Below are 24603 nucleotides of genomic sequence, written 5' to 3'. Positions count from 1 at the left end.
AGCGATCGTTGTCGGAAACGAAAACAACAGATGGAATCGTGGAACTCGCTCGATGGACTTGATCGTCGATGTTGTCGTCGTCATCGTCGTCGTCGTCGTCATCGTCGGGAGGGAGAATGATGATGTGCGGATGCGCCCGAATTTCCAGTATGCCTCTTCTACTGAACTCCGTAGTTTTTTTTACAGAACGATTCAATTGCAATCGCTTGCAACATCGTCGACGTTACGCAAGCGTGCAATCATATATTTTTTTGTCGACTATATAACAAGTCTATATATAATATATATAGAGCATTTTAAGATTGTATTTGAATCGTTCAAAAGGTCATTGTTTACATTTTAGTATAAACCCAGTCATTAAGCGATCGAAGTATAAACAGGTATAATATAATTATACAATTTGATAATATATTGACTGTAATTTGTACTAATAGACAGTATTTTAATCGTCGGATTAACGACTTAATGACAGCTTAATTATTATAACGTATATATAGGTTGATGAACTTTCGTCGATCTGTTTTCGCAGAGTTTTCGTCGTAAAACAAGATAATGTCTTATCATATAATAACGTTGATAAATCTTCCGCGCATTTGGAAAATTAAACGCGAGCGAAATGAGCTACGTGAAATTGCATTTAATAATTTATATTTGCTCAGCGATTTAATCGTGTTACATTTATGTAACACGCGTTACGAGAGAAATATAATTCAGAAGTAAAAAAAAAAGGAAATCGCGTGTTAATCTGACGAGCAATTTGATAGCATCTCCGTGTTAAATGCCGTGTTATAAGATGCGTAAATATCACGTATGGGACAGTTTTCGCAATTATTGTCTTCATCGCCTTCCCATTTTGTACGGCGAATAACAGCAGGTTATACATTTGGCACACACCACCGCGTGCACCATGATACGTCGACAATCGGCCGCGGCCACAAATTGCGAGCCGTATCGCGTACATTACCTTGCCCGATTGTTATCTCAATTTCTGGCGTTGTGCAATCGACAAACAATAGCCGAGGTAACATTACGCCTCCACGTCGTTCACCGACGTTGGCATTGTTAAGCGTGACCAATTACGTTAATTTTCCAGAATTCCAGCAGCGAGCGAGACATCATCCCGACATGTTAACATGAATTCTAACGAGCGTGACACTTCACGTTGCACGCGCGCATCGATTAATTCTTTATCGGGCATAATGCGCAATCGATCGTATATAACGCATTCATTCGTTATTTAGCCGCGGAGAATCAAATTGCTCGCGCGAACGCAGGATCAGAACCGAAGGGGAGTCATTCGGATCATTCCTTTTGATTTTGCGTGATCGATATTGTTCTTGCGTAATGTACTGTTAGTGAACGTATTGTTCTTGGTACAAATATTTCAATAGAGCGAAAACCTCTGCAAAAATTCCGTCTCCGTTCCGTGTTTTGCGCCAATCTCGCTCAATCCGTCCTCGCTCGCGCGAAGAGAAAAAGAGAAATACAGAGAGAGAGAGAGAAAGAAAGAGAGAGATATTTCTTTTCTATTATGCCACTATTCATCGTGTGGAACACTTGCGAAATCGAACGCGCCGCCTGCCAATCTCGATGAAATTCCTATCTTTAACGCCGCTATCGTGCAAGTCGACAATATTTCGCGCGATATTTCGATACTTTCTCGAAAGATATAGTTAATTAATGTAGAAGCAAAATATCTTCTCGGTGTAATTAATGTTACAGAAACAAAATATATATATTATTAAATATTTACCTAAACAGTTTTTTTTTTCAAGTTACATGTACGAAAGTACACAAGCTAGCATGTAACATTAATATTTTATATGTATACTCGACGTTATCTTGCGCGTAAACTACCTACTACATTTTCCGTATGTGTCTTCCATTTTTATGTTTTATGTACTTTATGTGGTTTTTTTCTGAAGCTATACATTGCTTCAAATTATTTCTTTTTCCGTGAATTGATTTTTTTCCAATGAAAAGACTAGACATACGTATGTACAATGCGAGCCATAAGGATCTATATAATAATCAGTTTCGCATAGAATCTGATCAAAAAGGACGTTCGTCCTCTCTATTACATATTGATAAAAACAGGATGTTATTAATCTTTCAATAGCCAATTTAGAAAATGAGATCGCGAATTGTATAACAAATCTGCCGCGGATTACAGTCGTTGGGTCGGATTACGTCGGAGAAAACCACAGAGAATAATTTCGCGAAACGGAAACCGGGAGATACCGAAAAGCGCGCGCCGGTAGGAAAGTACCGTAAGTTATTCATCACATATCACCGGATATATTCAAGAGATTTCCGCCTGCGCTAGTCAAACGGACTGCTAAATACTAAATAACATGCAAACACTAACCAGCCCGTTCAATACTAAACACGTGCAAAATTGCGCTCGTGAAACATACATCTGCAGAGCGTTACATCGATAAAGTTTGCGCAAGCGAAGACCTCGTCATCTGATTATCTGAAAAGTTTTAAATTTAAGTGTTTACCAATTTCATTTTTTTTTGCTCCGCAGAAAATGAGTTGAGACAAAATTTGTTTAAATTAAAGAAATCCACGAAGGTTATATCATTGCGAAAATAAATAATAAAAATAATATTTTAATATTATTGTAAAAAATGCGTTCCCTTAAAAGAAATCAAAATAATTATTCGTTTTTTTTTTCTTAAAAAAATGTACAATAATTCCAATGGAGTTATACTAGCGAAAAATTGATCAGACACTTTTAAATTTAAAATTTCGTAAAAGCTTTTGCTATAACAAAAGAAGGGAAATGATAAAGAGCGCGGATATGCAAATACAAATTTTTAAAATTTGCGCATATTATCAGAAAAATTAAAATAATATATTTTAAAGATAACAAGCTTCTAAATAATCACTGCCTGCGATTTTCGGGACGTTCGATCAATTTTGCGTGTACGTTTCACTGTACACAATACAAAGGATTTGAACAATCAACCCCCCGATTTGTCAAATTGACCATCAAGAGTAGACTTTTGTGTGCAAGTTGTTTTTAATTCACCTATTTTTTGTCTAGTTTTCAGGGTCACATCTTGAAGTCATTACTCGTCGTGTTGATTCCGCAGATCGTCATGAAACAAATCGTTCTTCCCTCCCCGCGGTCGACACGACCACGCGGAATCAATCGCACGTCGCGAAATAGAAGCGGTGGACTCTTATTTAACATGGTCGATCGAGCCGGCAGTACTCAGTCTACCGGCCGTAACAGAAGTACTCGCATTACACCTTGCCTGATTCCTCGACGAATCGGCGAGTCGTTGCTGGTGCCGCGAGATTCCATGGTGTACGGCTGACGGGGTGACGATCATGGTGTTTTCGGTCGTTTATCTTGGCCTCCTTCTCCTACCGGGTAAGATTTTGCAGTTTGCATACTTAAGACACAGTTACTTTGGATCTAAACACCTTGTAGATGCTTCTTCAAGTTGTCGTTCTCAATTATGTTAGACATATTATTTTATGTCAGATTGAAGAATAAATATATTACGATTCGCGCACGGTTAATTGTTTCGATAAACTTCTTAAATATTCCCAAGTAGCAAAGTGACGTAATACAAGACGACATAATAACGTCTATTCTGCTCTATTATACACTAAAATAGATGTCATCGTCATTTCCTAATCAGTTGATGTGAATTTCAAAATACAAAAATATTATATATGTATCTACGCATTGATTTTAGAAATAAGTTATGATAATACCTTTAATCATTCTAATAATTAAAACATAAAACTGTTGATCATAGAATTGTTCAACTTTTGTAGGTATCAAAATCTTAAATAATATAGAAAAATATTATATGTTTATTTAAGTTGCGATGATTCTTTTGTAACAAAGAAAATATTAAAATCACAGCATTAGCTTCGGCAAGAGATTACGATAATGAAGGAAATAATAAAATTATCCGATGTTTCTTGGCAAACTTATCACGTAAATCTCGCGATTAAAAATACTATAATGTCTCGATTATAATGTTACTTGAATTATTAAGCATAGACTGAAGGCGCATTTTTCTTTAGTAATAAACAGTAAAACAAGATCTATTTTTATTTTCAAGGGTGAAAAAAATTGCACGCGAGTAAAAGAAAATGCAGCAAATACATTATCTGCTTCATTCATGAGTCGACAAAATTGTTAACAGTTGACTTAAAATTTTTACTACAATGGTTAAAAAGTATGTTAAGACTGAAACATTTTAGTGCACACCGCGATGTGCATTTAATTAATATGCATTGAAATCGTTGCTGGCACAGATGACCGCAGAACACCAAAGAATACGGAAGTTGCGATTAAGATGCCGACATATAATCTTATTAACAGGGATTATGCTAAGTATTTTATAATATAGAGCTCAATAAAAAAGTACATAACATATATATTTTGATTTGCTTTGACAGGTATTGATTTTCGCGTAGTTTCTCCGTTTCCAATACCTCCATTTTGTATGAACGTTATGTCAAACTGTAGGAGCAATTATTATAACTGACACATAATGATTATCGTGCAAAAATGATTAACGTAATACGACGGATTCTTCCCTGTGATACTCGTTAGGTAAATTATTACGTTAAATTGAATCATCACAAGTAAATGTAGTTGTATCCAGTCATTTCTCAGTCGAGTAATTTTACATATTTAATACAGAGAACTCTTTTCCATTCTTAACTCTCGGAGTTGTTCCATCCTTAACTCTTTTTAACGTTCCTCTTGAATAGAATTATGTATTATTGGTCGAAGCAAAAAGAATTTGAATTTTGATCTGAAGTGACAGATTTTTCACGATCTATCATACGCCCAGACGTGGCGTGGGTGTCAACTAATCCTCTCGAGCTAGACTAATGCCTCAATATTTTCTTAGTGAATCGTCTGATAAAAGTTGCCGAACGGTATTATCATTTTATATCGGTTTATGTGCGTGTCTACGTGCGTCGTTTCTGATATCGTCAAAGCACACGTCATCTTCACGAGTAATCAGCTGCAATTAAGGAAAGGACCTAGAACTTGAAAATTGCATAAGACTTAATAATCGACACGTGGAAACGTAGCGCGAGCACTGTTATCGAAACCTCTTTGCTATCGCTAAAATTGCAAATTTACGTATATATTACCTCAAGTGATAATATTTGATGGATAGGTGAAACGTTGAGGTACACTTAACGAGAGAATTCGTTTCATCAAAAAGATGCGAAAATTGATGTTCTGCATGCTTAATCGAATAATTTATTTAATGTACAGATCGAAATGTCATGCATTTAATTTTAAAGAGAAATTCTAACGATAAATTAATGAAGGTCTCATATGCGTTTTGCAAATGTATGATTCGCGTCGTTCTGTCAGATTGTCACAAACTTAGCAACTTTGAGACAATTCGCGTAGCCACGCGATATCGATTTGTGTAATTTTGTTGTACAAGATTGATGAATTGTAATCAATACGAACGTTCATCTTTTTCAAAACTAAATATATTTCAGTCTATTGTTAGGACGGTCAATATGTTAGCCTTTTTTTTGCAATAAATTAAATTCGACGATTCCCTCATTTTTTTTTGGCACACGTTATTATTCTTATTATTATATATATATGCGAGAGCAATCAGGTGATATTTCTAGGATGCAAAATTTTTTATCCCAACTGTTCGTCCGGGAGCGATTATTATCAATTCCATAAAATATTTTCGTCAAGAAGCGAATAAATGTTTCCGTTTTTCGAAATTTCGCATTATCGTTATCTCGGATCGACATGCCGCCCCTTGCATGTGTCTCACGTAGTCATACGCAACAATAAGGATTTTGCGTAATGGAAGGACGCCGAGGATGTTTATCATTCTCAAGATAATCGCTTTAAAGCCAAGGATTTCCAGACGATGTCACGTCGCGTCGGCGGTCCCCGCGTGACTGTTTGTACTAAAAAAACGAAAGTAATATTCTTGAGTAAAGTATCTCTTGTAGCATGTGTCGAGCAGATGTCGAGAAGAACCTTAGAGCAACCAGGTGACGACTCGCCCACCGAATAAGTGCCGGCAGGAAAGAATCGCGAGTACTGCAGCGCTCGTTAACAGATAATCAAGAAGCGTTCTGGCGCATAATAAGCGCGCGGAAACGGCCAATTGTCTTTCGGGAGACAGAGGTCTTCAAATGCACTTTCAACTTCTGCGAAAATCTCCCGGCCGACGCATTTAATGGCCGATCCGTTAGAAAGCGCGATAACATCTAAACTGAGTAGAAAATGTTAATACATTCCTTATAAATATTAAGCTATCTCCTTGAGTTTCAATAAAAATTGAAATTGAAGATATCTTCCTTTTAATAATGCTAATCTCGAGCATAAAACTCTAAGAGTTTACCTATTTATCGAAACACTTTATGTTTTCTAAATGTATTGTATTCATATTCATATATGTACTCATCTTTAATCATGCCAGTCATTATCATAATCGAGACTCTATTCTATCAGCGTGCTCGTCATCTGCACTCATCACCGCGTTTTCCTTTTCACGAGATTCACGTAATTTACAAAAATTGTAAGTACAGTTAAATATTTCTTTTTCAGGTTTTTGCCACGGTCAAGGCTTCAGTTACGAAGGAATTCACGGTGAGTCTGACAGACATATAAGCTCATTATCCGAAGTTCAGTGATATGTGTTTCGAAATGAGAACACTCCTGTTTTTTTCGCAGGTCCGTCGCATTGGGGCGAGGACTATCATGGGTGCATTGGAAAACACCAGTCGCCCATTAACATAGAGGAGCACAATGTCAAGAACGTCAGCCTGCCGCCGCTGAGATTGATCGGCATTGACAGTCCGTACCAGTCATACGTGACGAACAACGGTCACACGGGTGAGAATTTCACGGTTCGATTCTGCATTCGGCATGCCGAAGAGAGAAACTGTCGGATTGGTTGCTCGCTTTTAGCTCGAGGTTTTCTCGGATTAAGCGATCCCGCTGGGAAACCCCCCGCGTTCGCGTTCACGCGAGAATCTAAGTATAAGAGAAAAAAACGTCGTTGCAACATAATCGGGACGAGAAAACGAGAAAACGAGGAAAAAGAGACTATAAAACTTGATAATTATAATTATTCCTGGCGTGTAAACATATTAGTAAATCACATGAACGTTGAATAGAGATGACTAAAACACTCGGGCAAAAAGCTGGTGTATGATTCGTTATACATGTCATTATTGGCGGTTAAATCCCGGCGTGATGATCTTAATCGCATGTTAATACGTAATCGAGCTCATACGGAGATTACTTTTAAAACGTGGTGTCGTTATATAAAAAAGATATTTATAATAATTACAGTTGTGTACAGCACACTGATATTTTTAATAATTGCTTTGTTACGTGCAACTTCTTTTTTTTTCTCCCATGCAGTTATGCTGAAAACCAACGAGTCCAAAGCGGCCATGTTATCCGGAGGACCCTTGGGGAACAGTGTCTACGCGTTTGAGCAGTTGCATTTTCATTGGGGTGAGAACGACTACGAGGGATCCGAAGATTTAATCAACAACCACTCGTTTCCGATGGAAATGCACGCAGTCTTTTACAAGGAAGATTACACGTCGATGGATGAAGCTCTTAAGCACAATGACGGTCTGGCTATTTTAGCATATTTGTACGAGGTAAGAACATTTGAACAATTGATGTTCTTATACAAGCAATTAATTTTTTCTTTTTATCGTTGTAATTTTTAAGATAATTTCACATACCTTCTTTTTAATAAAATCTCACGCAGGTAAGTCTTCAATCGAATCCGACGTATGATTCTATTGTGAAAATACTGCCTGACATAGAATCGGTGAATAAGGGAAAAGTATTGGAAGAACCTTTATTTTTGGGAAGTTTACTTGTACCGAATATTGCAAACATCCAGGACTACTTCACGTATAACGGCTCGTTAACCACTCCACCTTGTCTCGAGGTCGCTACGTGGATTGACTTTAAGGATCATCAACAATTATCACACGAGCAGGTCTCTAATTTGCGAATACAATAATTTCTCTCGAATTTTATAATATGTTATTTATAATATGTTAAATTGATAATTTTTTGGCACAGATTTTCATTTACTTAAGATTTGATTTAATCTGTATCAGAAAATTATCAAATTTTAAATTATATGTACTACATGTATATGTGTGCGTCTGCCAATTTGATACATAAAAAGTATAACACATAGATTTTTTGTTTTTCAATTTTAGTTGGCCGCATTTCGCGACTTACGAACTCCCGAAGGTAATAAGTTGACTCACAATTTTCGACCAGTGCAGCCTTTAGAGGATCGAGTAGTTTTCCAAAACATTCCGACAGAACAAAATGTGCCGAATAACATTTCTTATAGACATTATTTTGATGAGCATTCAGGACAGCGAGGCATCAAGGTACCAATTCTGTTTGTTGCATTGGGAGCTCTTGTGGCAATGTTTTTGTTTGCCGCAATGTGAAATCCTCGATACAAAATATTCTAGTCAAAGAGTGTTTTTCAATTGTCATCATAACTTTTAAATGGAGAAAATGACAGTTAGATACTAAAATATAAGAAAATGTTATTAAACAAAAAAGGAATCAGATCTAATTTTAAAATATTATTTTGAAAGTTAAAGATGTTTGTAATTGAATAAACGCTCTGTTTTCATGATTGCATTTCATGATGAAGCAAATTTTCATGATTTTACAAAATCATGATAACTTAATTATTTAAATTTACAGTTGTAGTTTATGTGATGTTTTTTTTAATTTGCAACTATAATTTATTTATTTAGATGACATAACATTACATACGCAAAACTACACACACACACACATACGGACAACTATATTGATAAAAATATATCTTGCAAGATAATATTTTATTCAAGACAGTTAAGATGATTAAGATTTTAAAATAAACAGATCTATGTCATTCTTCGCGCGAGCGAGTTCAAGTAAACGATATATATGTATAATATATATAATAATTTATTTAAATACTTCAAGTATTATATATAAGAAATAATGACGAGTCATAAATAATTTGATTATTAGGTATATATTCTCTAAATAAAAAAAGTATATAATTTATTACAAAATATACATATTTCTGAGAACGATATCATTCTTTGTTATTTACATAAGCTGCTAGATCTTGTTGGCCTTGTTTGAGACGTGCCCTCACCTCTTCCGCTATCGCCTTCTGCGTTCTCCTTTCTAATATTTCTAATTTTTTGGCTATGTCTCGCTTTAGATCCCAATCAGGCTTTCTTGGTGCTAAATTACTAATATCCTGATAAATAATAAAAATAAACAAAATAAGGAAATTGTTTCTAACAATAAGAAGTTGTATATGTAGTTGTACAGCACAGAAGGTGCTGATAATATGATATATTGTGTCAAGAAAATGCATCATTTTTTATATTCAAAAACTTTAGTGGATCATCTTTGATCTTTGATGAATTTTTTTAAACAATTCCGAAGCAATATTTAGTCAAAACACCGAAGGTGTTTGCTTTGTCGTCGGTAGGTAAGAAGCGGCAATAGGACAGATTCTGTGAGAGACATCTCCCCTCCCAACTTACCAGTTCCTCGATAACCACTTTACTCTTTGCGGCGTCCAGCTGTTCTTGAACTACAGCTTCCACATCTCCAGGTTTCGCGTCTTCTATTATATTATTCTTCAAGCTTTCGTCTTGCGGTTTGTAACTCCGAAATTTTGGCCTGAAAACACAAGATATTGAGCAATTCGGTTATGATGTGAGGTTAGGTTTTAACCTGCATCACTGAAACGAGGTTTACTTCGGCAAATTTTCGGCCACGTTGTCCGCATTTTCTTTGCCTTCTTCATTCTTCCTCTTGAGTGCCTGAAGTCGTTCTTTTCTCTTTAAAGCCTCCTCCTCTAACGAGCCAATTTTCTCCTCTGTCATTTTCAAACACTCGTTAAATTTACAGAATTTACAGATGACACTTTAGTGACTTCTAGGGTAAAAGTCTGGACACTATTTGAGAATTTATGTTCCCAGATAGGGTTTTTCGCGCGTGCGCAGAAAATTTGATTTTAATTAAATATACTTACTGTTAGATTGGAAAGAAAGAGGTTTTTTTTAATGTATATGTTTACGTAAAAAGTACATATTTTATTTAACAGAAATTCTAAGAAATACTAATTCTAACAATTGCTGCAAAAGTAAAAAAAAATGTTTCAAAATCTTTATATATTAGACATATGTGATTATATATATTTATTTAATTGTTAAATTAATTAAGTAATTATATGGCATAAAAGAATTTATTTAAAAAGTGATAATTATCAATGTAATTACTGACAATTGAACAATTCATATTTTGGAGATATAATATATTTACGCACAAGAATTAATTATTAATATTAATGATATATTATCCGTATTCAACTTCTAGTAATATAAACTGAAAATGCTAATTGAAATTTTTTAATAATTTATGTTGAAGTTGTGATTTTTATATCTCAATAATTTGTAAATAATTAAAAATCATTATTGCAATTTTAAGGATCAGTACAGTCATTTAGAAAATTTTAATACGCATATGTATAATATATAAAAAATATGTATTATAATATAATTGATATCATTTTTTAATTAAAATGTTTTTAGCAATATCTTTATATTTTAATAAATTAAAGTTTCTATATTTTCTATTGATTTTTACGACGAAATGAAACGACCGCGCTTTGTAAAACAAATTAGTTTATTAACATTTATACACAAGAATACGTACAATCCATCAGCATCAGATAAATTATAAGCAAATTAATTATATCGAGATTACGTCTAACACTATCTATCTATATTTTATTTTAATGTTATTTTATTTTATTTTAATGTTACGTTCAGTCGCGCAAGCCTCAGCTAGCGCTTGTAAAGGACTCGCATTTATGAACGAATCGCCACCAACTTTCGCTCACGCAGTCACTCTCGCCGAAGGTGCATCGCATCCAACATCGATTTCAGTTTCGAGACAAAGCTTTAAATCTTTAATCAAGGCGAATATTTATCGTTGCTCATAAGCGCAACTCCGGAAATTCGTGAAGCGTCTCCTGTAGCGTTTCGAACGTCGAATCAAATAAATAAATAGCACTACGGAAATGATCCGTGATGTTAGATTAATAGAGAGAATTTATATATGAGAAAGAGAATGAGGTAAAATGTGTGTGTATTCTTTTCAACACGAGTAAATTATATGCACAGGCCGCATATAATAATTCACGCGGGAGATAACGAGACAAACTATAATAGCGTTTTTGTTTGCTGATTACAATGATATTAAATAATGATACTTGACAAATTGTCAATAAGTTTAACAGAACTTTTTTTTAGTAAGACAACAGAGACGTTGCGCGCGGAAATGTTTCGTGATGTTATCTGATTATTGTAGAGAGAATTTATGAGAAAAGAGAATGGCAAAATGTGTGTGTGTATGTTTGTTTGCGTATGTATTCTTTCTGACACGAGTAAACGTGCATGAAACGCATATAATTCATGCGGTTGATAACGACATAAATTACGATAGTGTTATCGGTTTGTTGATTACAATGATACCGAACAGTGATACTTGATAAATTATTATCTATAAGTTTAACAGAATTTTTTTTTTGGTAAGACAAGAGAGACGCCGATGTCCCACGAGATTCGCCGATTCGCCCGCCGGGTGAAATCACGGATCTGTGCCAAACGTTTGTGAAATTGAGGACATACACGTATATACACGCGAGAGATGTGTCTCTCGCGTCGGCGGCTTCCTCGTCGGCATTGTGTGGTACCCGCCGGGGAAAGTTTATTTACAGTCGAAGAAGGATTTTCAATCCCCCGATGCGCGCGCGGCTCGATGCACGACTTCGCGAGACCCCTGATCCCGAAGCGAGCCTCTCCGTGTGTGCGCGTTTGTTACGTGTGCATGTGTACGTCTTGTTAGAACTAACTCGAACAATTTTACACATATAGGCTATGTTGTAAAATGCTAATCGATAGAGTTTTGATCTTTAATGAACTTGGATTTGGCCTTTTTTTTTTCAATGGAAAACTTTTTAACTGAAGAAGCAACTGGATAAATTTTATTTTTTCTTTTTCTTATATAGAGTACAAATAATCTATTAGACGCACGCATTGGTAGAATAATTATTTAAATGACAATTATTTAACTTGACGAATTTTTGAGAATGGCAAATTTGCGAGCCGTATACTTGCCGAGGATAAATCGCGAGATATTTTTTTTCTCGAGCGTAATCATGGTCAAATCCAAGTGAAACGTAATAGCTAATGCGAGTCCGGCGAGATTTTCGCCTTCTTTCATGTCATGTCAAGCGCATGGATTAATCCTCCTCCTGTTAACATAAATATGCTTATTGCTATATACGGTTACGTTTTATGATTACGTGCTTCTTCGTTGCGTTCTCCGCCGTTGAAACGTGCTCTTGCTATTATCGACGAAGCCCCGGCAGTGCTCACGTCGCGGGCGCGCCCCGTATTAAGAATGGAAGAGAAAATCAAAAGGGACGAGGAAGCGAAGCTGGAGTCACACAATTATATTATATACAGTGTTTGCGCCGTCGCGAACTAAAAAACTGCGAACTTGCGTAATCGCGCAACGGGAAGGCCGTTACACACGGGCAGGCCCTTGTTAATACATACAATCGTAATTAATACCATTATACCGCTCGCAAAGAGAACATAGCTTCCTCGTTATGCCGATTCTTTTCCTCTCCCCGGAGGCGCCTATTCTTTGTTTGTCTCACGCTTCTATCGGTCGTCGAGAGATATGACGGAGAGTAAAATTTCGCGGAGGTAACTCACCGAGGGCAAAACGATTCGATTTCACTTGGATGCTGTGGTATTCAAGGTTACTATCGTCATGACTCGTGTACTATTGAATTTACCAAGTCATCCTGCGTCCTCTCGCGCGAGCTATGAATAACCATTCTTTATATATATGTACATACATGTGTATGTGTAAAATCCGCGGACTTTGTCATCGGTGTGCGTGTGTGTTTCAATATCAAAGGGGTTCGAGAAATTAAAGATTATTTATATAAGAATAGGTCAAGACACAGAAAGAAGGCGGATGATGAACGATAGAGAAAAGCACGAGAGGAAGAAGAGAGGGACACAGAGAAAAAGAGAGAGCTCGATTTCACCTTGCTAATATCGTCTTGTAGTGATTTACACGACTCGTCGAAGTTTTACATCGATACGTCTCTATTCTGTCTCTATGTATTCACGCGCTGCCCAATTTACCGCGATTATTCGTGGTGTATTGATAGTTCTTGTTGGGTAACGCGCCAACGTTCAACGCCAGTACCTTGGACACGATGTTGAGGTCCTCGCCACCTGGGCCCTGTACGTTGCCCAATTCACCGGCGACTCCCGATTGATAAAGCAAATGCTGGATCTGCTTGGCCGGTGTTTGCGCCCTTGTTGGGATCTGCCTGAACTGTAGGTAGGGATTGTAAACGAACGTGTTAGGGTTCCTTGGTAGCGCGTTGAAATTGAACGCGTTCCTCGACGGAGGCGCTTGCTTGTTGTCCACGTTCAAACCGAAATTGCCAATTGCGTTGAAGGCCTCCTGTCTGTTAAATCTGGTGGCCGGTGCCACAGGCGGCTGGAAGTCGGTAGGAAACGAAACGAAATTCTGTTGCAATCGCTGCTGATGCTGTGCAGGCTGAAGCTGGGGCTGAAGTTGGGGCTGTGGTTGGGATGGCTGACGGAACTGCTGGAAGTGCAACTGCTCCTGATAGTTCGTGCGAAATAATGGAGGCGCCGCGACGCTGGGTACCTCCAGGGACACGCTTGGTTGGAGATGAACGGTAGGCTCCAAAGGCGGCTGAAGCGGCAACACGTTTGACTGTTCGAAGATGTGCGGCTTTTGCGACAGTGGAAAGTGATTGTGTTGACGCAAACGATAGATCCTCTGCTCCTCCAGCTGCTTCAAACGCTGCTCCTCCAATTGTTTGATCTTAGCCTGTTCCTCCAAATGCTTGATTCTAGCCTGCTCTTGAAGATACAGTTGCTGCTGCTTCTGTCTCAACTGCTGATCGTAGATTTGACGTTGCCTGACGAGAAACTGCGTCTGCTGGATCTGCTGCTGCTGCAACTCCGCCAGTTGTTGCTCCAATAATTTCTGCTTGAACTCTAATTGCTCCTGAAGAGTGAGAGCCTGCCCATCGCCTAATTGCCTGTAAATCGGCACGATGCTCTTTGGTATACCAAGCTCGTCCTGTTGCACCGTGAAGGCCGCCACCAGAGGCGCCTGGAAAATTTTCACTTCCTCCGCCGGAGTCCTGTCTTTATTAGCGCTAGAAGACGAAGTGACATTATTTCTCGGCGGAACTGTCGGACTAGATGCAGTCGGTTTCGGTACTACCAGTCCGTTATTCCCGGCACCGGCAATCCCATTACTGGCGCTTTGCGTCAAGCTCTCCGATAATTGCGTGATCGGTTTCAGCGTGATACTCTCAATCTTGCTGACCGTAGCCGAGCCCGCGGGAGTCTTCGGAGTCTTCGCTTCCGCTTTAGATTCAATTCGCGGCGTTGTAGTTTTATCTGGCAGAACCACGTTCTGCACGTGGTAGCTTCTGGCGTCGTCGTGACTCGCTTTTTCTATCATCGCCGACGGACTCGAGGAAACGTACCTCTTTGACTCGAGAAAGCTCGAATTTTGCAGTTTTTCCTCATTGGGAATTTCCTCATCCCCAGGAAAACCGTCGAACGAGAATGTAGCTTTCGGTATCACGCCGATGTTCTTATTCAGATTCTTCTTGACCACTTCTTCGAAAGATTTCTCGACAGTCATGATGAGCGCTTTTTCGTCTTCATCCTTTCGCTGCTCCGCGGATTCGGCCTCTAGTTCCGTAAGCGCTCTCAGCAACGCTTGCCGTAAGTTTTTGTCGAGTTTTATCGGTGGTGGCGGTGGAATTTCGAGAGCCTCAGCTGAGATCTCAGGTTTCTGAGATCTAGCCAGACTGAAGCAGGTTACTGCTACTAAAATTTTTATGGCTACCTGCAAAATTATAATGAGAGATATTGAGACAATGCAATATTACGTAAGCTAGATGACATTCATAATTATTACAACTCGATATTCTTTATCGTGCGATGCGAAGGTAAATCGTTGTAGCAAAATTTGTCCCCCATGTCGCTAATAGATCGATCTCTTCAATCGCAATCGAGGGCTTCAATGAAACAAGGTCATTTGGGGAAAAGATACACTAGAATTTATTTATAAATGTGACGACATTGACGAGATTTTGATGGCACAAAAATGGACATTTATGACTGGTTTCACCATATTGATTCGAGAGAGATTGAAAGCTAAAGTCTCTGTCCGCCTCAGTCTATCTCCGTAAGTCCCGTTATGAAGTGGAAGATTCACAACGGCCCGTAGGCGATTTTCTCCTCCTAAAAACATGGTAAACACGTACCTATGGCTTTCGAGCCGTATGAGGGAGACCGGCGATTTGCATGTTTTATGTAATTACGCGAGAACGCGCGTACACGGCTGTCGTCGCCGAAAAGACGCACATGCATAATTAAATGCATACGCGAACATATTCTCGGAAAATTGAAAACTGTATAGTAACGAGCATAATAACAGGTGTAGTAAGCGTTTAGCAGAAGCTATTTATTATATAGTATTATAGGTCATATATAACGGTTTTTTTTTTTAATACATTACATTATATATAATTATCAAGTACAGGAATGCATTTTTAAAATTTTGTCAATCTCCCCACTTGCTACACACTGATCCCAAGAATAATAATTCGATGAGTTAGGAAGCGAAGGAGACGAGTCCCTTTAAGACCGAGGAAGAAAACGATAAACGCGCGAACTCGACGGGGATTCCATTATGCTTCTGCTGAACTCGAATGCAATTAGAAGCGCGTATCTTTAATTACGCACGTATGGAGCGCATATGCGCGGGCTCTTGGGAATAAACTTTGGTATTTAAGTGGAGAGAAACTCCACTTAATCCAGGATGGAGATGCCGCAGAGCTTTGTTACGTCGTCGCCGCGAATAATCGAAATTCAGCACGGTGAGGATTATTCGTAAAAACGCTCAAATTCTGTTACGTGCTTCATCTTGATTCTCGCGGAATTTTCAAAGTATCGCCAGTTTTATTGCATTCCGGCATTGGCGGGTAACGTCTATCATTAATACAAGTTGGGTTGTTTCACGTTCTCACGGTATTAAATTATGAAAGTAAAAGTAAATATTACATCGAAAGTGCTCAAGAAATTTTCTCTATATTCCTTTTGTTTTTAAGGTGATTTTACGAAAATTAAAATTAATGAACAACTCGTTTTATTTTTGTTTTGCGTCACGTTCGATATTGCTCCCTGGAGAATGAATAGCAAATAATTTTTTTCTTTATCAATCCATTAACAATAATCATCCTGACTTCAACGCCACACCTATAATTATTTGTCCCCACGCCACCTCAGGTAGTTACAAACGGGCAATTTGGGAAAGTGCCGCCTTTGATGATGCTTTTACGTTTAATGGCCGCGTTCCTTTCGTTTCCATAATGACACGTGACGATGACGAAGACAATAACGGGAGACTCTTCGTGCAATGGTAGCGTTCGATCGTTCATTATCAAGGCACGTTTAGATGCTATTTTAAACGAGGGTATCGCACGATCCGCCGATTTCGTGCCGGGATTTTATTCAAACGGATCGGCAACGTAATCCATCCAGACGGCACGAAGCCGGTTACGCCCCGGAAAGGCCACGAGCTATCCATCGGAAGCGATTTGTGGGTTTTGAACTTTCACCCCGATTGCGATCCGTCAAATTGTCGCGGTGGGAGCACCGGTATGACGCGTTCGCATGGCGCGTCAAGGAACATTCCGCGTTTTCGCCGGGGCCGTTCAAGCGGCGAGGGGAGGAGGGGAAATTATTCAAGAGTACGTGTCAACCATAACTCCTTGTCAACGGTGAATCGGTGAAAATAAGTGGATTCCTCCGGCACGCTAAAGTGCTCTTAAGTATGCGCAAACAAAGAGAGGGGGGAAAAAAAGAGGAAGCGCTAACCGCGCTGTATTACACGAGGGCCGTACCTCTGACATTTGTAAAGAAAGTTACACCGCACCCGGAGGAAACAACGGTATATACGACACGCCGGGGTCAACGACGCAAACGTGGAGAATTATCAAATTATATATTCATCGCGCAGCAAGCCCGGCTTAAATGCCGGTGCTTTTGCCGGTACAGAAGGGGAAAGTCTATTAGACGCCTGTAAATCTATCCCATAATTTACACATAATAAAACGGGGAACCGCCACGCGTTTAGCGTCGCTGCTGTGACGGTAAACTTAAGTAAAATTGTCCCTGCTCGTCTCTCCTTTCGGGTATAGGATCGCGCCTATGGATAGTTAATTTAGTTTCGCTGTATTAAACGTAGAAACGAGAGACCGCGGAGTATTGCGCGAACGCGACGCGACGGAGGCGTAAGATCATTAGAATGTTCATGAGGCCTTTTGTTCACTTTGAATCGCATACACGACGAACATCCCATCCTCGCGGCTATAAACCTGCGGGAGCGCTGACAGTAAAAATGACGGAGCGGCACGGCGGCGCATACCAACGGCTAGACAACTTTGGGAACTTTCTAAACCCGTAACAAGCATCCTCCCCGTACACCGCGGATGCTGGTCCGGCGTCTCATTAATCTCCAGGCGGTACATACAAACGGGAGGGGCAGGCCGGGCTTGCAGGTGTCGTATCTCTTAATAATGGTCTGGATGCTGGAACTGATTCATGTCGTGCGCGCTTTTGACGTTGGTTTTCACTTTCGAAACTCACCGACCGAGAATTCCTCCCGCCTCCCTCCCTCCCTCCCTCCCCCCTCCCCCGATCTAACACGTGTCACCGCTGCGACGGATTTATAGACGCAGACGTTAAATAATTTTCCCCACCGCACGTAATTGCAGAAACACGCTAATTAATCAACGACGAAAAAGTCGAAAACCGCATAAATATGTATATATATGCACTATAGGAAAGAAACTATCGCGAGGAGGAAGAGGAGAGGAATATGCTCTGCCCGCGCGATAGACTGTCCCCCAACCGGTCGTTAAAAGGATCTCCGGGGTCTCATATTTGGCTATCGCGAATCTTTGATTACGGACATTTTCGCGTGGCGAACTCCTGACCCGTCATTTTCCATCGCGGAGAATACAACGCGGAGTTTCACCGCGCCTACAAAATAGCTGAAACGCTGCATTGACAATACAAATGCGCGATAGAAGATTACATTGCTAAGGAAACCTCGGATTTCCCGTTGATTAATTCCGTTGGGGCCCGTTGAGCCGCGTGCATCTCGTTGGATAAATGTTGCGCCATCAAGATTGAAATTATCTTTGATTAAAATTTCGATGAAAGTTTAATAAATTAAGAATTAAGTCGTTTCCGTTTTATCAGATATGGATTTTATAGCTATATATACGAAGCGATATCGTCAACTGAATGTTTAATGAGCAGAACTGCCTCAATTAAATACATAACGACAAACATTAGCACCTAAAGTTAATTGCTTCACGATGATAATCGGACGGAGACAGTCGAGTCCCAGTTATTACAATCATTTTCGAGACCTCTTCTACTTCATTCGGAATGTACCGTATATCATTAAAGTAACCGATTTTCAAACAATATAATTAACTTTGAATGAAGTATCATAGATTCTTCTAGACATCGTGCGTTGCTAGACACAAGTCAAGAATAGAAAATGAAAAATATAGCCTTACAGATAAATATAATTAATCGTCTCGCTGCAAATCTCATTTCAAAGAATTTTTTTTTAATAAAATCCTGTATCGCTGAACGCTTGACAAAATTTACGATTGAAAATATGGGTCAGATAAAGCTCGTGAATAACAATGATACCGAGAAAACCTGTCGCGCGGTTAATCGAAGAGGAGGCGAGGAGAAGTCCGTTTCACGCCGTGCCGCGATCGCGGAGAGTGGGGAAACAGCGTGAGAGAACTCGTCACGTTGATCCGGCTCGCAATAACACTGTTGGCGCGGTGGAAGTCAGAAGATGAGGAAGAAGAAACCGCGAGAGCACAGGCGGCACTTTCACTCGGCAGTATGTCGAGGATGCGCAACGCTCGTGAACTTGCCTGAACGCGGCGTTGTACTCTTGCCGCGGCGTGACAGGCATTAAGACCCGCCGTCAGTTACAGGGACTGCGGGACTCGGCTTTTGTGCCAGATTACGACGAATCGGTTTGACGCAACATCGCCCGAGCCGGCAATACACGCCCGGCCGCATTTTTCTCACCGTCGTCTAACATCGACAGCGAAACTTCCTATGAAGCGTCTATCGAACGCAGGAAAAAGCGCGCCTGTAAATTTGCGCTAATTATATATGCGTGCGTAATACAAAGTATCAGATAACGATGTTCCCTCGCGTTAATAGCTCTTCTCACGTCCTCGATGGAGACGCATATACGAGATATTCTAAAATCCCTGACATTCTTTTTAATATTGTGAATGAATTCTTTAATGAGAGAAACGAATTCTTCAGTTAAGGATTTACGTTTTGCGCAATCGATGTACGTTGTAGAAATTGGTAATTAAAGGACAGGCCGGGTTTCTCCTCAAGATCATTAATATAGCTTCGTTGAGGACAAATTTTTAACAGAACTCTGGCAAAGTTCTTCTGTTTAAATAATTTTTGCGAAGACGTATTACTAGAAATTGCAAAGTTGTAACAGATAATAGTCATTCTGCAAATTTTTAAGGAAAAATCGATTTCTGATATAATGTAAATCTTAATTGTACAGGTTGACTTCAATTACGTTGAAGTTTTGAAAGGTTTGGAAAACGGTTGAGTCATAGTCAAGTATATTTGTCATTAAATTATCTTGATTATCGTTATTATACGTTTCCGACATAAATTTACATTATCTCAAGACCAACTCGGGCAAACGACATCTTATAATGAGCAAGGAAAATTGTTGGATTTATGGCTCTTTATTACTCGATACTCGAGCTGCCCGAAGTTAATTTAGATCTGAGAGGATTATACCCTAATCAATTTTGATCTTAGGTAATGACATCACATCCGACAACCGCATCCAGCGAAGACAATACGTGCAAAAAAACAAGCGGAAAAGCGCTACTTTCCGCGTCCGAAGTCGGTTTCCTTTCAGCGAATCACGCAACCGATCGATAAAATCTATTCCACTTCTTTTTTTAATCATTTTCTCAGATGCAATCGGCTTTTCATCGTTGGCGCCGCGATGTACCGAGATACCGCTCTGCCTCCCACATTTCGGACACGCGCGCGGGACACGCAGAAACGCGGAAATGGGAAACGTGAAAGCGCGGCGTCTCGGCGATGTCGCCAAGTACGTACCGATTATACAACGAGTCCTTGGTCGTTGAGTAACGCACAGAATCTAGCGAGAGAAGATGGGCCGATGCGCCCGAATGCAATTAAACGCGGAGACGCACACCACGACGTACGCCCGCGCCAATAGGCCGTATCATATCGCAAAACTCCACGAGAGAAAGTCGAGACGGGGAGCTTCCATCGAGAAGGACCGTGTCCGCCTCTGCCGCTCGAAACGGTTTATTTTGGCCCAAAGTACACACGTATCCATCAATCTAAATTGGTTCGAGGTCGATAATTGGCTAGAATGCTGCTGAGATTTCTATCTCTTCTTCTGAGATTGTTGTAGAAACTCCGCCACTACTTTCCTCGCGGCTTCGACCGTTAGATCTCGAAGGATCACCTACCAGACAAAGGGTGGTCGCGAAAGCATTCCACCGTCGGGTATACTTTATATATATACACGTAATACCAATAATGATCGAGAGCCGTGATAGTCCCAAGTCTTTCCGTGTAATCCGACGGCATGGATCGGGCATGGAAAGTTATCCGGGGCAGAAGCTGCGAGCCGGTGGAGGATACCGTGAAAAATTCGAAGCATGGGAGTGTCCCCGAGCGGTTAGACGCGATTGTTCCGCACGTCTTGCATGACCTTATGCGTATTGGAATAAACGCCGACGCGTCTACGGAGCTATGCGACGTGTACGAGAGGATGCAGCCGATGGGCGCGCGACTTTCCACTTTCGACGCGAAAAAATGGTCGATTCAACGGACCGCGAAACAGTACGTTCGCGATTATTAAGGAAGCCGTTGATTTACGGCGCCGCGCGTATAGATTTCTGCAGGCGTATACATATAGGTAGTTGGACGGACGGGATACGTCGAGATACATCGACGCGTCTTACGAAACGCGTCCGGAAATCTTTCCCATTCAGAGGAGAGGCAGGTGGAATCTCCCGGCTACCGTTACTATTACGTCCACGCCGCGTTCTCGATTAGATGCCTCCCGTGCTGCACTCCTAGGCGGCATGGTCGGCCGGCTTTCGGGTTTCGTAAGAACTTGCCTGCCGTGTAATACGTTTTATCCGGCTTATCTCGCTCTGTTCACAGAATGGATCGTTGCGGCGCTCGAAACGGAGGAGAGGAAAAGAAGTAAAAAAAAAAAGAACCGGAGGAGAAGAAAACTTTCTTCCCGCGGCTCGAAAAAGATGCCATCTGCTTTCGAGGGTCATCGAACCCGCCGTCTCCGACACACAGGTATCCACGCCCATCCCTCCACCGTCATCAATGCCTGATATAATTACTTTCTCTCGAAATGCGCGCGCCATCGACCAGAGAGGTACCTCGTCGGCATGACCGTGCATAAAAATGAAGGATCTCGAATGATCGGTTTAAGCGAAAGAGATCCTCGAAGGTACTTTTTCTCCGCGGAGATACACACACGTCGCGTCGAATTAGAAAACCGGAAAAACTGATCGTTCGAGATATAATCGGAGAAAATTATCTTATTGCGCGCAGCTCGCACCACACACAAATCCGTGGAATTGCAGCGCGCAGGCCTTTATACGATCCATCAAGTCAATTTGATTAGATTGTTTCTGCCCGATTGTTTATTTCCGTTTCTCCGCCGCGCCCTGTGCCGATTTCGAATGAACTCTCACGTCGTACTACGTGTTATCGACATATTCCCCTTTTGGTCCATTGATCGAACTTATACGAGGAGAGAGAGAGCATATATATCGTATGCATCTAGACCGCGACGAGCATAATATCTCACTTCGAAAGGTTTCACTGTCTTTTTCTCTCTTCTCCCTTTCTTTTTTATAACACATACGTATACATGTATACGTACACACTTTTTCCACGATACAGCACGGCGATCAATCTCGATCGCTTCAAAACTAACGACTCGCATGCCGACCCTCCGTTTCAGCCTGCCCGTGAAACTAATTCTAACGCTAATTAACGCGCCCGTGCTACATGACAACTGGGTCGTTAGAAGCGCATATCCATCAACGCGTATACATACACGGCTCGCGTGTTTCGCCTTGGCGCAATTCGCGAGCAAGTAGAAATTGATCCAGTGGTCCAGCGACTGCACCGGAGCACGTCGATTCATTAATGCGATTGGTAATGAGCCTAGTCGGTGAGCTTCACGGTGAATTGCCGTAAAGTGGACGCCGACAGGTAAATTGCGGAGACCGCGGGAGGACCGACCTCTTTATCTGAATCAGCGACTATAAAATAACTATATTTAGTTTCTTCGTTTCGAATTAATCTCGAGAGTTATACCGCTATGGACTGCTTTAAAAAAAATCGGCAAAATTAACGTTTATTAGCGTTTGTCACGAATTTTTGCCCGATAAGCGAAAGTCGTTTCCAAAAGCAAAGTATGATTGGTACTTTTTTAAAGCCTGAGATGTAGACTTTAAACAGAAAACGATTAGCTTTTGAACAAATATATATAATTAAATATTAATTTTTTGAAAAACAATATTTTTTTTAATTTAAAATATCTTTATATTAATTTATCAATATATAAACTATAAAGCATAAATGGAAAGTAGGTGTAACTTAAGCGAAGCAACTTTCAAGTTCTAATCATTACTTCTAAATATATTAAAAAGTGCGATCTAACAAAGCAACTATAAATAAAAAATTTGGTTTAGATCACATCCACAATACGTTATTTTTCAAGTTGCACGATATTGATATTAAGTATTGGATAGTTATATGTAATTTGCTATCCATAATTGCCACATGATAGCGCGTTTTCATTATTGAGAGTAGCAAAACCATTAATATTTATCGGAAATATGACATGACACGATTGCGCGTGAAAAATCGGGCCGATCGGACAAACGATTCATTAAACGGCTATCGAAAAAAAAAAATTCGTTAAGTAGAAAAGCTCATGCACATGTCCCTTCCGCGCGTACGATATGTACACTCGCGAATCTGGAAGTAGCGAAACATATGATGGAAGAAGAAAGTGGCCACCGTGAAATGCTCACATCGTCGGTTTCTTCGCAGGTAGAAACTCAAGTATCTACTTGAGTATCAATGCGTACGCATTTAGCTAGTACTAGAATTACTTGCGGGAGGACTGCTATCACCGAGTAATGGCATTTAATTTCATCACGTGTGACAACTTAACTTAAACCAACGCATGGATTATCGGACGTCGTACTCAACGACGGAAAAAAACAGGGAAAACGAGAAGAGATCGAACGCACGATATTATAATTTTTTTCTTTTTCAAGATATCCTAAATGGAACTTGTCTCTCGATTATTGATATTCGATTACTTTTCGTTTGCCATACGCGTTTTAAAGACCATATCAGACTACGCATTGGAGACCGAGGATTGCAAATTGAAAATTAGAATTTAATTATTCAGATAATTTTAATTTTAAAATTATCCCGTTTCGTTTCGGTTGGTTAAATTTTAATCTTCAATTCGCAATTTTTAATCTCGAATGCATAATTTGAGATACAGCTGGCTTCGAGATATTATTACGTTTGTGTCACCATCAAGTTTTTCTAAACCTGTACCCGATCACTAATTCGCACTCATCGAGATCGATATTATTCGAGTCACTGTCACTTGACACGAGAAATGCGTAATCCACCACCGCGAAGAGGAGAGCAGGAAGAGGATCGACACAGCTGATGTGTTTCGAAGAAACGAAAAGGAAAGAAAAAAAAAAGAGAGAAAGAAGAGAAAATCGAAGGAAAGTTCACTAAGCGGGAAAGCTGATCAGTGAATGAGTGGTTTCGTACTCACCAAGCGCATGATGCTGTCTGTGCCCACGCTCGTTCAGTACTCGGCTTTTACTTCGGGAAGATGATCTCCTGAATAGAGGTAGGTAGGTAGGTAGTGATAGTCCCTGATGTGCGCGACGGAGGTGGGGTCACGTACCCCACCGGTGTTAACACGCATATACGTACAAGTTGCACGTACAGGTTGGCAGGTTCACTGTCCAGCAGCTGCGGCGGTCTCGCCGCTTTCGGTCCCGTACGTCTCGCCGCGGATCGGCTCCTTTTGAATACCGCCGCCTGCGTTCCCGTGACCCATTTCCGTCGCGTTCCCGCGCGTTTCGCGAGCGAGGGAAATAGGGATAGGTTTATGTCAGATGAGTACGTGTCACGTGGCCGATATTTGAATACAAAAGCACTTAATATAGATACATATCTTTATACTCTCTCTCTCTCTCTCTCTCT

The 24603-nt window shown here is 40.1% G+C and overlaps 3 protein-coding genes across 6 annotated transcripts in view; 1 reads left to right on the top strand and 2 right to left on the bottom strand.

The window, feature by feature from the left end:
- Positions 1-5: 5 nt before the first annotated feature.
- On the top strand, positions 6-21895 carry LOC105450130 (carbonic anhydrase 2-like). 3 transcript variants are annotated; one of them, XM_011689825.1, is made up of 8 exons: positions 6-147; positions 3053-3385; positions 6584-6625; positions 6710-6871; positions 7406-7653; positions 7767-8003; positions 8233-8412; positions 21490-21895. In XM_011689825.1, exons 2-8 carry the CDS (start codon positions 3343-3345, stop codon positions 21733-21735), a joined length of 1158 nt encoding a protein of 385 aa, XP_011688127.1. In that variant the 5' UTR covers positions 6-147; positions 3053-3342; the 3' UTR covers positions 21736-21895. The 3 variants fall into 3 exon arrangements, with proteins under 3 accessions (XP_011688127.1, XP_011688129.1, XP_011688128.1); XM_011689827.1 differs by lacking the exon at positions 21490-21895 and adding an exon at positions 8794-9035 and having other exon boundaries at positions 10-147; XM_011689826.1 differs by lacking the exon at positions 21490-21895 and having other exon boundaries at positions 10-147; positions 8233-9035.
- LOC105450131 (coiled-coil domain-containing protein 12) lies at positions 9044-9993 on the bottom strand. Its single transcript, XM_011689828.1, has 3 exons — positions 9803-9993; positions 9586-9724; positions 9044-9293 (listed from the first exon to the last, which is right to left on the bottom strand). The coding sequence occupies exons 1-3, from the start codon at positions 9928-9930 to the stop codon at positions 9123-9125; spliced, it is 438 nt and encodes a 145-aa protein (XP_011688130.1). The 5' UTR covers positions 9931-9993; the 3' UTR covers positions 9044-9122.
- Positions 10714-24603, bottom strand: part of LOC105450132 (putative uncharacterized protein DDB_G0271606) — a 14809-nt gene continuing 919 nt past the window's right edge. Inside the window, exons 1-2 of one of the 2 annotated variants that reach the window (XM_011689829.1) lie at positions 24167-24267; positions 10714-15037 (exon numbers count right to left, since the gene is read on the bottom strand). In XM_011689829.1, the coding sequence (XP_011688131.1) occupies positions 13256-15037; positions 24167-24175 (1791 nt within the window). In that variant the 5' untranslated portion in view covers positions 24176-24267 and the 3' untranslated portion in view covers positions 10714-13255. Of the gene's footprint in view, positions 15038-24166; positions 24268-24603 lie in introns of those variants that run through there. The other variant, XM_011689830.1, reaches the window with a different exon arrangement.

This window comes from Wasmannia auropunctata, unplaced genomic scaffold (genome assembly GCF_000956235.1).
Source record: "Wasmannia auropunctata unplaced genomic scaffold, wasmannia.A_1.0 LD336069.1, whole genome shotgun sequence".
NCBI lineage: Eukaryota > Metazoa > Arthropoda > Insecta > Hymenoptera > Formicidae > Wasmannia > Wasmannia auropunctata.
Note: the sequence above shows the minus strand (reverse complement) of the source record. Positions and strands in the feature narration are given on the sequence as shown.

Bases quoted from the DNA above. Each gene is read 5' to 3' on its own strand.
- LOC105450130 (XM_011689825.1), top strand. From the start codon at position 3,343: ATGGTGTTTTCGGTCGTTTATCTTGGCCTCCTTCTCCTACCGG. The intron at 6,626-6,709 runs GTGAGTCTGACA...TTTTTTTCGCAG, and splicing joins CAGTTACGAAGGAATTCACG to GTCCGTCGCATTGGGGCGAG. The intron at 6,872-7,405 runs GTGAGAATTTCA...TCTCCCATGCAG, and splicing joins GACGAACAACGGTCACACGG to TTATGCTGAAAACCAACGAG.
- LOC105450131 (XM_011689828.1), bottom strand. From the start codon at position 9,930: ATGACAGAGGAGAAAATTGGCTCGTTAGAGGAGGAGGCTTTAAAGAGA. The intron at 9,725-9,802 runs GTAAACCTCGTT...TTGTGTTTTCAG, and splicing joins GTGGCCGAAAATTTGCCGAA to GCCAAAATTTCGGAGTTACA. The intron at 9,294-9,585 runs GTAAGTTGGGAG...ATTATTTATCAG, and splicing joins AAGTGGTTATCGAGGAACTG to GATATTAGTAATTTAGCACC.